The sequence below is a fragment of the Echiichthys vipera genome, assembly GCF_963691815.1.
Source record: "Echiichthys vipera genome assembly, contig: SCAFFOLD_120, whole genome shotgun sequence".
In the NCBI taxonomy this organism is placed as follows: Eukaryota; Metazoa; Chordata; class Actinopteri; order Perciformes; family Trachinidae; genus Echiichthys; species Echiichthys vipera.
The window spans coordinates 12501-25877 of record NW_028154879.1 but is presented as its reverse complement, the minus strand read 5'-3'; the positions used below and the strand labels follow the sequence as shown (position 1 = coordinate 25877).

General features: G+C 42.5%; 1 protein-coding gene across 1 annotated transcript in view; it reads right to left on the bottom strand.

Moving 5' to 3' along the window:
* Positions 1-3606: 3606 nt before the first annotated feature.
* LOC310966248 (filamin-C-like) overlaps positions 3607-13377 on the bottom strand; it is a gene marked incomplete at its 3' end in the record, with an annotated part of 18103 nt that continues 8332 nt past the window's right edge. Inside the window, exons 2-3 of the mRNA XM_083940828.1 lie at positions 4458-4706; positions 3607-3704 (exon numbers count right to left, since the gene is read on the bottom strand). Of these exons, the coding sequence (XP_083796954.1) occupies positions 3607-3704; positions 4458-4706 (347 nt within the window). The remainder of the gene's footprint in view (positions 3705-4457; positions 4707-13377) is intronic.

Below are 13377 nucleotides of genomic sequence, written 5' to 3'. Positions count from 1 at the left end.
GACACAGAAACTATAATATAAGGAACTCTGAGGACAGAAACTATAATATAAGGAACTCTGAGGACACAGAAACTATAATATAAGGAACTCTGAGGACACAGAAACTATAATATAAGGAACTCTGAGGACACAGAAACTATAATATAAGGAACTCTGAGGACACAGAAACTATAATATAAGGAACTCTGAGGACAGAAACTATAATATAAGGAACTCTGAGGACACAGAAACTATAATATAAGGAACTCTGAGGACACAGAAACTATAATATAAGGAACTCTGAGGACACAGAAACTATAATATAAGGAACTCTGAGGACAGAAACTATAATATAAGGAACTCTGAGGACACAGAAACTATAATATAAGGAACTCTGAGGACACAGAAACTATAATATAAGGAACTCTGAGGACACAGAAACTATAATATAAGGAACTCTGAGGACAGAAACTATAATATAAGGAACTCTGAGGACAGAAACTATAATATAAGGAACTCTGAGGACACAGAAACTATAATATAAGGAACTCTGAGGACACAGAAACTATAATATAAGGAACTCTGAGGACACAGAAACTATAATATAAGGAACTCTGAGGACAGAAACTATAATATAAGGAACTCTGAGGACACAGAAACTATAATATAAGGAACTCTGAGGACACAGAAACTATAATATAAGGAACTCTGAGGACAGAAACTATAATATAAGGAACTCTGAGGACACAGAAACTATAATATAAGGAACTCTGAGGACAGAAACTATAATATAAGGAACTCTGAGGACACAGAAACTATAATATAAGGAACTCTGAGGACACAGAAACTATAATATAAGGAACTCTGAGGACACGGAAACTATAATATAAGGAACTCTGAGGACAGAAACTATAATATAAGGAACTCTGAGGACACAGAAACTATAATATAAGGAACTCTGAGGACAGAAACTATAATATAAGGAACTCTGAGGACACAGAAACTATAATATAAGGAACTCTGAGGACAGAAACTATAATATAAGGAACTCTGAGGACACAGAAACTATAATATAAGGAACTCTGAGGACACAGAAACTATAATATAAGGAACTCTGAGGACACAGAAACTATAATATAAGGAACTCTGAGGACACAGAAACTATAATATAAGGAACTCTGAGGACAGAAACTATAATATAAGGAACTCTGAGGACAGAAACTATAATATAAGGAACTCTGAGGACAGAAACTATAATATAAGGAACTCTGAGGACAGAAACTATAATATAAGGAACTCTGAGGACACAGAAACTATAATATAAGGAACTCTGAGGACACAGAAACTATAATATAAGGAACTCTGAGGACAGAAACTATAATATAAGGAACTCTGAGGACACAGAAACTATAATATAAGGAACTCTGAGGACACAGAAACTATAATATAAGGAACTCTGAGGACAGAAACTATAATATAAGGAACTCTGAGGACACAGAAACTATAATATAAGGAACTCTGAGGACAGAAACTATAATATAAGGAACTCTGAGGACAGAAACTATAATATAAGGAACTCTGAGGACACAGAAACTATAATATAAGGAACTCTGAGGACACAGAAACTATAATATAAGGAACTCTGAGGACACAGAAACTATAATATAAGGAACTCTGAGGACAGAAACTATAATATAAGGAACTCTGAGGACAGAAACTATAATATAAGGAACTCTGAGGACACAGAAACTATAATATAAGGAACTCTGAGGACAGAAACTATAATATAAGGAACTCTGAGGACACAGAAACTATAATATAAGGAACTCTGAGGACACAGAAACTATAATATAAGGAACTCTGAGGACACAGAAACTATAATATAAGGAACTCTGAGGACAGAAACTATAATATAAGGAACTCTGAGGACAGAAACTATAATATAAGGAACTCTGAGGACACAGAAACTATAATATAAGGAACTCTGAGGACAGAAACTATAATATAAGGAACTCTGAGGACACAGAAACTATAATATAAGGAACTCTGAGGACACAGAAACTATAATATAAGGAACTCTGAGGACACAGAAACTATAATATAAGGAACTCTGAGGACACAGAAACTATAATATAAGGAACTCTGAGGACACAGAAACTATAATATAAGGAACTCTGAGGACACAGAAACTATAATATAAGGAACTCTGAGGACACAGAAACTATAATATAAGGAACTCTGAGGACACAGAAACTATAATATAAGGAACTCTGAGGACACAGAAACTATAATATAAGGAACTCTGAGGACAGAAACTATAATATAAGGAACTCTGAGGACACAGAAACTATAATATAAGGAACTCTGAGGACACAGAAACTATAATATAAGGAACTCTGAGGACACAGAAACTATAATATAAGGAACTCTGAGGACAGAAACTATAATATAAGGAACTCTGAGGACAGAAACTATAATATAAGGAACTCTGAGGACACAGAAACTATAATATAAGGAACTCTGAGGACACAGAAACTATAATATAAGGAACTCTGAGGACACAGAAACTATAATATAAGGAACTCTGAGGACACAGAAACTATAATATAAGGAACTCTGAGGACACAGAAACTATAATATAAGGAACTCTGAGGACACAGAAACTATAATATAAGGAACTCTGAGGACACAGAAACTATAATATAAGGAACTCTGAGGACAGAAACTATAATATAAGGAACTCTGAGGACAGAAACTATAATATAAGGAACTCTGAGGACAGAAACTATAATATAAGGAACTCTGAGGACAGAAACTATAATATAAGGAACTCTGAGGACAGAAACTATAATATAAGGAACTCTGAGGACAGAAACTATAATATAAGGAACTCTGAGGACAGAAACTATAATATAAGGAACTCTGAGGACACAGAAACTATAATATAAGGAACTCTGAGGACAGAAACTATAATATAAGGAACTCTGAGGACACAGAAACTATAATATAAGGAACTCTGAGGACACAGAAACTATAATATAAGGAACTCTGAGGACACAGAAACTATAATATAAGGAACTCTGAGGACACAGAAACTATAATATAAGGAACTCTGAGGACACAGAAACTATAATATAAGGAACTCTGAGGACACAGAAACTATAATATAAGGAACTCTGAGGACAGAAACTATAATATAAGGAACTCTGAGGACACAGAAACTATAATATAAGGAACTCTGAGGACACAGAAACTATAATATAAGGAACTCTGAGGACACAGAAACTATAATATAAGGAACTCTGAGGACACAGAAACTATAATATAAGGAACTCTGAGGACAGAAACTATAATATAAGGAACTCTGAGGACAGAAACTATAATATAAGGAACTCTGAGGACACAGAAACTATAATATAAGGAACTCTGAGGACACAGAAACTATAATATAAGGAACTCTGAGGACACAGAAACTATAATATAAGGAACTCTGAGGACACAGAAACTATAATATAAGGAACTCTGAGGACAGAAACTATAATATAAGGAACTCTGAGGACAGAAACTATAATATAAGGAACTCTGAGGACACAGAAACTATAATATAAGGAACTCTGAGGACGTTACCTGAGGGACGCCCAGCCAGTCGTCCGCCTGCTGCATCGCCTCTCTGGCGTTCTCCACCGGCTGACGTGGATCCCAGGTTTCCCAGTCGGGACAGAGACCTGAAGATGACACGCCATCGTCTCAGTTTACCTTTTATTTAACCTGGGTTAGAGTTAGCCTAGCCCTAACTTAGTCTAATGTTAGCCTGGGTTATCCTAACCCTAACTCAGGCTAACGTTAGCCTGGGTTATCCTAACCCTAACTTAGTCTAATGTTAGCCTGGGTTAGCCTAACCCTAACTTAGTCTAATGTTAGCCTGGGTTATCCTAACCCTAACTTAGTCTAACGTTAGCCTGGGTTAGCCTAACCCTAACTTAGTCTAATGTTAGCCTGGGTTATCCTAACCCTAACTCAGGTTAACGTTAGCCTGGGTTATCCTAACCCTAACTCAGGTTAACGTTAGCCTGGGTTATCCTAACCCTAACCCAGGCTAACGTTAACCTGGGTTATCCTAACCCTAACCCAGGCTAACGTTAACCTGGAGCAGAACTCTGTGAACCTTTCAAACTTTCATCAAAATCTGCTTCTTATAATAATAATTAAATCATTTCAAGTATTTTCTAAAGTCTCGTTTCACCAAAGATTATTTTCAGTATTCGATAAAACGAGAGTTAAAGTTTTTAGATGTTTGTAAAATAGAGAATAAAGAACGCGTTCAGATGTTTGATCATAATTACAGAAGCAGAACAACAGGAACTCCGGGTTTCCTTTAATCTGAAGCCAAATATATATTTATATATTTATATTATATAATCATGTATAGTGTTAATATGATATAATATAAAGTGATGTCAGACGGGGGGGGGGGGTACCTGGGGCACAGTTGTCCACCAGGGCGCCCAGGGCCTTGCCGTCCCTCCAGTCCCGGTGGAAGTTGGTGATGGGCAGCTGCGGCACCTTGTTCTGGATCCAGCCCAGCAGACGCTGTTTGGGGGTCAGCTTCTTGGCGTCCTCGTCGTCCTCGTCCTCCCACATGGGCATGGAGATGGAGTAGTGCAGGATCAGGGTCCAGATCAGACCCAGGATCAGCTTCAGGTTCCCGTCCACGATGGCTTTAGAGTCTGACGATGGAAGACGTCAAACTTTAATTATACGTTTATTTTTCATGCACAACGCCACGGTAACCACGTGGTGTTTATCGATAATCACCACGGTAACCACGTGGCGTTTATCGATAATCACCACGGTAACCATGTGGCGTTTATCGATAATCACCACGGTAACCATGTGGCGTTTATCGATAATCACCACGATAAACACCACGGTAACCACATGGCGTTTATCGATAATCACCACGACAAACATGATAACCACGTGGCGTTTATTGTGGTGTTTATCAACAAACACCACGACAATAAACACGGTAATCACCACAATCACCACGGTAACCACGTGGCGTTTGTCGTGGTGTTTATCGGTAATCACCACGGTAACCACAACGCATCGATAACAAACATAAACAAACATAAAGACAAAGTTTGAGAAAACACGAGTTCTTAGAAACGACTCGTGTTTCAGATCGAACGTGTTCGTACGTCCTCGTTCAGGATCAGCTGGTGTCAGTTTCCTGTTTAGGAGCTTTACGTCTGCCCGCCAAAATAAGAGTTCACAGCTTCACGTTGTTTATCTTTGAGCTGCTTTTAATGTGAAAGTTTCTGAGGAGACGACCTGCTGCAGGATGATGTCACCGAGCCCCCGCTGTGAGGAATGAGGTCAGTTTAAATAGGAAACACACACACACACACACACACACACACACACACACACACACACACACACACACACACACACACACACACACACACACACACACACACACACACACACACACACACACACACACACACACACACACACACACACACACACACACACACACACACACACACACACACACACACACACACACACACACACACACACACACACACAGCATTTCCTTGACTGACTCAGTTGAACCCTGGAGCATGTCGTCAGATAGTCCGTTAGTTTGAGGGTCTGTGGAAGCTCCTTCCCCGTCCGGTACGAACCAAACAACCAAACAACCCAACAACCAAACAACCAAACAACCAAGCAACCCAACAACCAAACAACCAAGCAACCAAGCAACCCAACAACCAAACAACCAAGCAACCCAACAACCAAACAACCCAACAACCAAACAACCAAACAACCCAACAACCCAACAACCAAGCAACCCAACAACCAAACAACCAAACAACCAAGCAACCAAACAACCAAACAACCAAGCAACCCAACAACCAAACAACCAAACAACCAAGCAACCCAACAACCAAACAACCCAACAACCAAACAACCCAACAACCCAACAACGAAACAACCAAGTAACCAAGCAACCCAACAACCAAACAACCAAACAACCAAGCAACCCAACAACCAAACAACCAAACAACCCAACAACCCAACAACCAAGCAACCCAACAACCAAACAACCAGATAACCCAACAACCAAACAACCAAGCAACCAAGCAACCCAACAACCAAACAACCCAACAACCAAACAACCCAACAACCCAACAACCCAACAACCAAGCAACCCAACAACCCAACAACCAAACAACCAAGCAACCAAGCAACCAAACAACCAAACAACCCAACAACCCAACAACCAAACAACCAAGCAACCCAACAACCCAACAACCAAACAACCAAACAACCAAGCAACCAAACTCTGGTAAACTGGGGGAAGTTCCAGTAACAAGGAGAACCCACCATCATGTTTCCGTCCAATCAAGGCCGAGCTTCTCATCTCACCCCCTTCCAAAATATTAGAAACTTAGTAAACGACAAACACTAGAAAACCAGACGGCAGAAACGTGGTGAGAACACACAGAGACATTTGGACCAGAACAGAAACTGTGATGAGAGAAAACATGGAAACATTTGGACCAGAACAGAAACTGTGATGTTTGAAAACATGGAAACATTTGGACCAGAACAGAAACTGTGATGAGAGAAAACATGGAAACATTTGGACCAGAACAGAAACTGTGATGAGAGAAAACATGGAAACATTTGGACCAGAACAGAAACTGTGATGAGAGAAAACATGGAAACATTTGGACCAGAACAGAAACTGTGATGAGAGAAAACATGGAAACATTTGGACCAGAACAGAAACTGTGATGAGAGAAAACATGGAGACATTTGGACCAGAACAGAAACTGTGATGTTTGAAAACATGGAAACATTTGGACCAGAACAGAAACTGTGATGAGAGAAAACATGGAAACATTTGGACCAGAACAGAAACTGTGATGAGAGAAAACATGGAAACATTTGGACCAGAACAGAAACTGTGATGAGAGAAAACATGGAAACATTTGGACCAGAACAGAAACTGTGATGAGAGAAAACATGGAAACATTTGGACCAGAACAGAAACTGTGATGAGAGAAAACATGGAAACATTTGGACCAGAACAGAAACTGTGATGAGAGAAAACATGGAGACATTTGGACCAGAACAGAAACTGTGATGTTTGAAAACATGGAAACATTTGGACCAGAACAGAAACTGTGATGAGAGAAAACATGGAAACATTTGGACCAGAACAGAAACTGTGATGAGAGAAAACATGGAAACATTTGGACCAGAACAGAAACTGTGATGAGAGAAAACATGGAAACATTTGGACCAGAACAGAAACTGTGATGAGAGAAAACATGGAAACATTTGGACCAGAACAGAAACTGTGATGAGAGAAAACATGGAAACATTTGGACCAGAACAAACAGGATGGACCGGACCCCCCGCTGAAAGAAGTTGATGTTTTTCTTACTCTCTGCTCTCACGTATATCGGGTTCGGTTTCGGGTTCTGGTTCTGGTTCATCGTTGATCGTCGTCCGTCTAACTGCAGGTGTTTGAACTTGTTCCATGTTTCACTGTAAATCACTTTGAGCTCCATCGCTTTGTGAAAAGCATAAATGGAGTTTGGGGAGTCCGACAGTTCACCGGTTCAAAACCGTCTGTTTTCCATTAATGAGACAAAGAAAAACAGAAAAGTGTAAAGTTCTTAAACCTCGACGGACGCTTTGAACTTGTGACTTTTGAACTCCTTTAATCCTTTTGGATGAAACTGACCCCTCGACTCTTTTCAGGCTGTGTTTCCTGTCGTCTCATGGACTCGGTCATATTTTCCTTCTTTGAGCTCAAACGTCTGTTATTGAGCTCCGTCAGGAAGCCGAGTGTCCAGAGATTAGTCCCACCCGGTGCTCAGAGAGGAAATGTGTTCGGAGCGACGCTGTAATCTTTCCCCAGGAAACAGGAGCTTCAGCTCAGATCAGTCGCACCTTCAACAGATTATTCACTGAAGGTTTGAGTTCTTCAGGCGAACAGTCGATGTTTTTATCAAACCTTTATGAAACAGACACTGAGCTGAAGTCACGTTTGTTCTAACGTCACTTTGTCCCTGAACTCTACTCCATCTGAGAGGAAAGCTCTGCACTTACACTCCACTGATCTCACAGCTTTAGTTGTTTTACAGAATGAGATCAACAAAATATTATCAACTGATAAATGTTGAAAGGGAACATGCAAAGATTATTGAACATGATTTATTTAAACAAAGCCCGGATACAGAAAGGAAACGCCACCCAGCATCATTGCAACTCTAGATGCAGAAAAGACCTTTGGGGGGGGGGGGGGGGGGGTAGAGTAAACAGCCCCCTCACTCCCTGTTGGAAAGATAATGACATCGTCAACACTCAACTATCTCCCTCTGCCCTCACTCCCGTCAGGCACGACCCCGTGTTTAAAATGAATCACCAGCACATTAATGTCCCCGCATGGAAACAGAGAGGAGTGACCGGCCCGCGGCACCTTAGTTCTGGCAGCTCTCTCATGACCGTCGGCCTTCTCAGGCAAACACACAACCTACCCGACCGCTGTCAGTACCAGAACCTACAGTTGAAAGGCCATAACAACAACACACAATCTACCCGACCTCTGTCAGTACCAGAACCTACAGTTGAAAGGCCATAACAACAACACACAACCAACCCGACCACTGTCAGTACCAGAACCTACAGTTGAAAGGCCATAACAACAACACACAACCTACCCGACCTCTGTCAGTACCAGAACCTACAGTTGAAAGGCCATAACAACAACACACAATCTACCCGACCTCTGTCAGTACCAGAACCTACAGTTGAAAGGCCATAACAACAACACACAACCTACCCGACCTCTGTCAGTACCAGAACCTACAGTTGAAAGGCCGTAACAACAACACACAACCTACCCGACCGCTGTCAGTACCAGAACCTACAGTTGAAAGGCCGTAACAACAACACACAACCTACCCGACCACTGTCAGTACCAGAACCTACAGTTGAAAGGCCATAACAACAACACACAACCTACCCGACCGCTGTCAGTACCAGAACCTACAGTTGAAAGGCCATAACAACAACACACAACCTACCCGACCACTGTCAGTACCAGAACCTACAGTTGAAAGGCCATAACAAAAACAATTGACTTTAGCAACTGCCACAACCTCGACCCCCCCCCCCCCACTATCAAAACTACGTTCACTACAACACATAAAATGACTAATCACAAATTGATGAATGACTTTGTCACCATGACAACACTTTCTCTATAAGTGCACATAAACAGACGCAACGTTCCCCGTGTCCCTCAGGTCTGAGACTCCTTCAGTACAGAAGTCAAACACACGTCACACATCACCACCACATGGAGAGCAACATGTGCACTCACTGCCCCTCCATGACAGACCACCACATCCACACACTCTGGACACTCATGAGAAATGAGAAAACTCCACCTCAGCATCCCTTTCTCTCCCTTCATCGCTCCTTTACAGGATCTCTCCTCTCTCACTGCACCTCAACATCTCCAACTTTCATTCTCTCAAACTGCAGGAAAACTATTTTACTCAACTGCAAATCTGGAACGGCTTCATCAAGAAAAGACAATGAAACCTGGTCTATCTTTCTGCAGTCTGCAGTGTATAGTATGTATATATATGTATATATTTATATATATACATATATATACACATGTATATATAAATATATATGTATATGTATGAATGCATATGCCTGTCTGTTTTCTGTAACTCCATATCAACATCAGTGAGACGCAGAAAAAAGCAGACTGAGATATAAAAACGGCCTTTTTGTCCCAGCGGAGACGCCATACTTTGCAACACTGTGGTTGGTGGTAACAACAACATGTCTGTTCGTTAATGTTCGTCCCACTCACACCGACAGTTACAGCGAGCGGCAACACTCGCCTGTCGCCAATGGTTACCAAACAAACACGCTGTGGGCGCCCGGCTGCAGACCAACAATAGACTCTCCTCTGTGCTGAGTGCCGGCCTGAGGGTGTCGGAGAAACTGTGTAACGTGACATTAAGAAAGAGAGTCTTTATGGTTCTGCAGAGAGGAAGTGAAGGAGGCAGAGAACTAATCACACACACACTCTGAACTGCTGATGAGATGTGAACGACAGCAACACTCTGAACTGCTGATGAGATGTGAACGACAGCAACACTCGGAACTGCTGATGAGAACGACAGCAACACTCTGAACTGCTGATGAGATGAGAACGACAGCAACACTCTGAACTGCTGATGAGATGAGAACGACAGCAACACTCTGAACTGCTGATGAGATGAGAACGACAGCAACACTCTGAACTGCTGATGAGAACGACAGCAACACTCTGAACTGCTGATGAGAACGACAGCAACACTCTGAACTGCTGATGAGAACGACAGCAACACTCTGAACTGCTGATGAGATGAGAACGACAGCAACACTCTGAACTGCTGATGAGAACGACAGCAACACTCTGAACTGCTGATGAGAACGACAGGAACACTCTGAACTGCTGATGAGATGAGAACGACAGCAACACTCTGAACTGCTGATGAGAACGACAGCAACACTCTGAACTGCTGATGAGAACGACAGCAACACTCTGAACTGCTGATGAGATGTGAACGACAGCAACACTCTGAACTGCTGATGAGATGTGAACGACAGCAACACTCTGAACTGCTGATGAGATGAGAACGACAGCAACACTCTGAACTGTTGATGAGATGTGAACGACAGCAACACTCTGAACTGCTGATGAGATGAGAACGACAGCAACACTCTGAACTGCTGATGAGATGAGAACGACAGCAACACTCTGAACTGCTGATGAGATGAGAACGACAGCAACACTCTGAACTGCTGATGAGATGTGAACGACAGCAACACTCTGAACTGCTGATGAGAACGACAGCAACACTCTGAACTGCTGATGAGATGAGAACGACAGCAACACTCTGAACTGCTGATGAGAACGACAGCAACACTCTGAACTGCTGATGTGAACGACAGCAACACTCTGAACTGCTGATGAGAACGACAGCAACACTCTGAACTGCTGATGAGAACGACAGCAACACTCTGAACTGCTGATGAGATGTGAACGACAGCAACACTCTGAACTGCTGATGAGATGTGAACGACAGCAACACTCTGAACTGCTGATGAGATGTGAACGACAGCAACACTCTGAACTGCTGATGAGATGTGAACGACAGCAACACTCTGAACTGCTGATGAGATGAGAACGACAGCAACACTCTGAACTGCTGATGAGATGAGAACGACAGCAACACTCTGAACTGCTGATGAGATGAGAACGACAGCAACACTCTGAACTGCTGATGAGAACGACAGCAACACTCTGAACTGCTGATGTGAACGACAGCAACACTCTGAACTGCTGATGAGAACGACAGCAACACTCTGAACTGCTGATGAGAACGACAGCAACACTCTGAACTGCTGATGTGAACGACAGCAACACTCTGAACTGCTGATGAGAACGACAGCAACACTCTGAACTGCTGATGAGAACGACAGCAACACTCTGAACTGCTGATGAGATGTGAACGACAGCAACACTCTGAACTGCTGATGAGATGTGAACGACAGCAACACTCTGAACTGCTGATGAGAACGACAGCAACACTCTGAACTGCTGATGAGATGAGAACGACAGCAACACTCTGAACTGCTGATGAGATGTGGACGACAGCAACACTCTGAACTGCTGATGAGAACGACAGCAACACTCTGAACTGCTGATGAGATGTGAACGACAGCAACACTCTGAACTGCTGATGTGAACGACAGCAACACTCTGAACTGCTGATGAGATGAGAACGACAGCAACACTCTGAACTGCTGATGAGATGTGAACGACAGCAACACTCTGAACTGCTGATGAGATGAGAACGACAGCAACACTCTGAACTGCTGATGAGATGAGAACGACAGCAACACTCTGAACTGCTGATGTGATGTGAACGACAGCAACACTCTGAACTGCTGATGAGATGAGAACGACAGCAACACTCTGAACTGCTGATGAGATGTGAACGACAGCAACACTCTGAACTGCTGATGAGAACGACAGCAACACTCTGAACTGCTGATGAGAACGACAGCAACACTCTGAACTGCTGATGAGAACGACAGCAACACTCTGAACTGCTGATGAGATGAGAACGACAGCAACACTCTGAACTGCTGATGAGAACGACAGCAACACTCTGAACTGCTGATGTGAACGACAGCAACACTCTGAACTGCTGATGAGATGAGAACGACAGCAACACTCTGAACTGCTGATGAGATGTGAACGACAGCAACACTCTGAACTGCTGATGAGATGAGAACGACAGCAACACTCTGAACTGCTGATGAGATGAGAACGACAGCAACACTCTGAACTGCTGATGAGATGTGAACGACAGCAACACTCTGAACTGCTGATGAGATGAGAACGACAGCAACACTCTGAACTGCTGATGAGATGAGAACGACAGCAACACTCTGAACTGCTGATGAGATGAGAACGACAGCAACACTCTGAACTGCTGATGTGATGTGAACGACAGCAACACTCTGAACTGCTGATGAGATGAGAACGACAGCAACACTCTGAACTGCTGATGAGATGTGAACGACAGCAACACTCTGAACTGCTGATGAGAACGACAGCAACACTCTGAACTGCTGATGAGAACGACAGCAACACTCTGAACTGCTGATGAGATGTGAACGACAGCAACACTCTGAACTGCTGATGAGATGAGAACGACAGGAACCTGCTGAGTTCACAGGAAGTGTTCGTGTTCTGGAGATGGAGTCAAAGTTTCCTCCACTTAAAATCAAGTCCCAGGGGCGAGGCATTCAGTTTACCCACGAACCGAACTGAACCTACCCAAACATAACCCAAACTTACCCCAAACTTAACCCCAACATAACCCAAACTTAACCCTAACATAACCCCAACATAACCCCAACATAACCCAAACATAACCCCAACATAACCCTAACATCACCCACAACTTACCCCAACATAACCCAAACTTAACCCCAACATAACCCAAACTTCACCCCAACATAACCCAAACTTAACCCACAACTTACCCCAACATAACCCAGACTTTACCCTAACATAACCCAAACTTAACCCCAACATAACCCAAACTTACCCCAACATAACCCAAACTTACCCCAACATAACCCAAACTTAACCCAACATAACCCAAACTTAACCCTAACATAACCCTAACATAACCCACAACTTACCCCAACATAACCCAGACTTTACCCTAACATAACCCAAACTTAACCCCAACATAACCCAAACTTACCCCAACATAACCC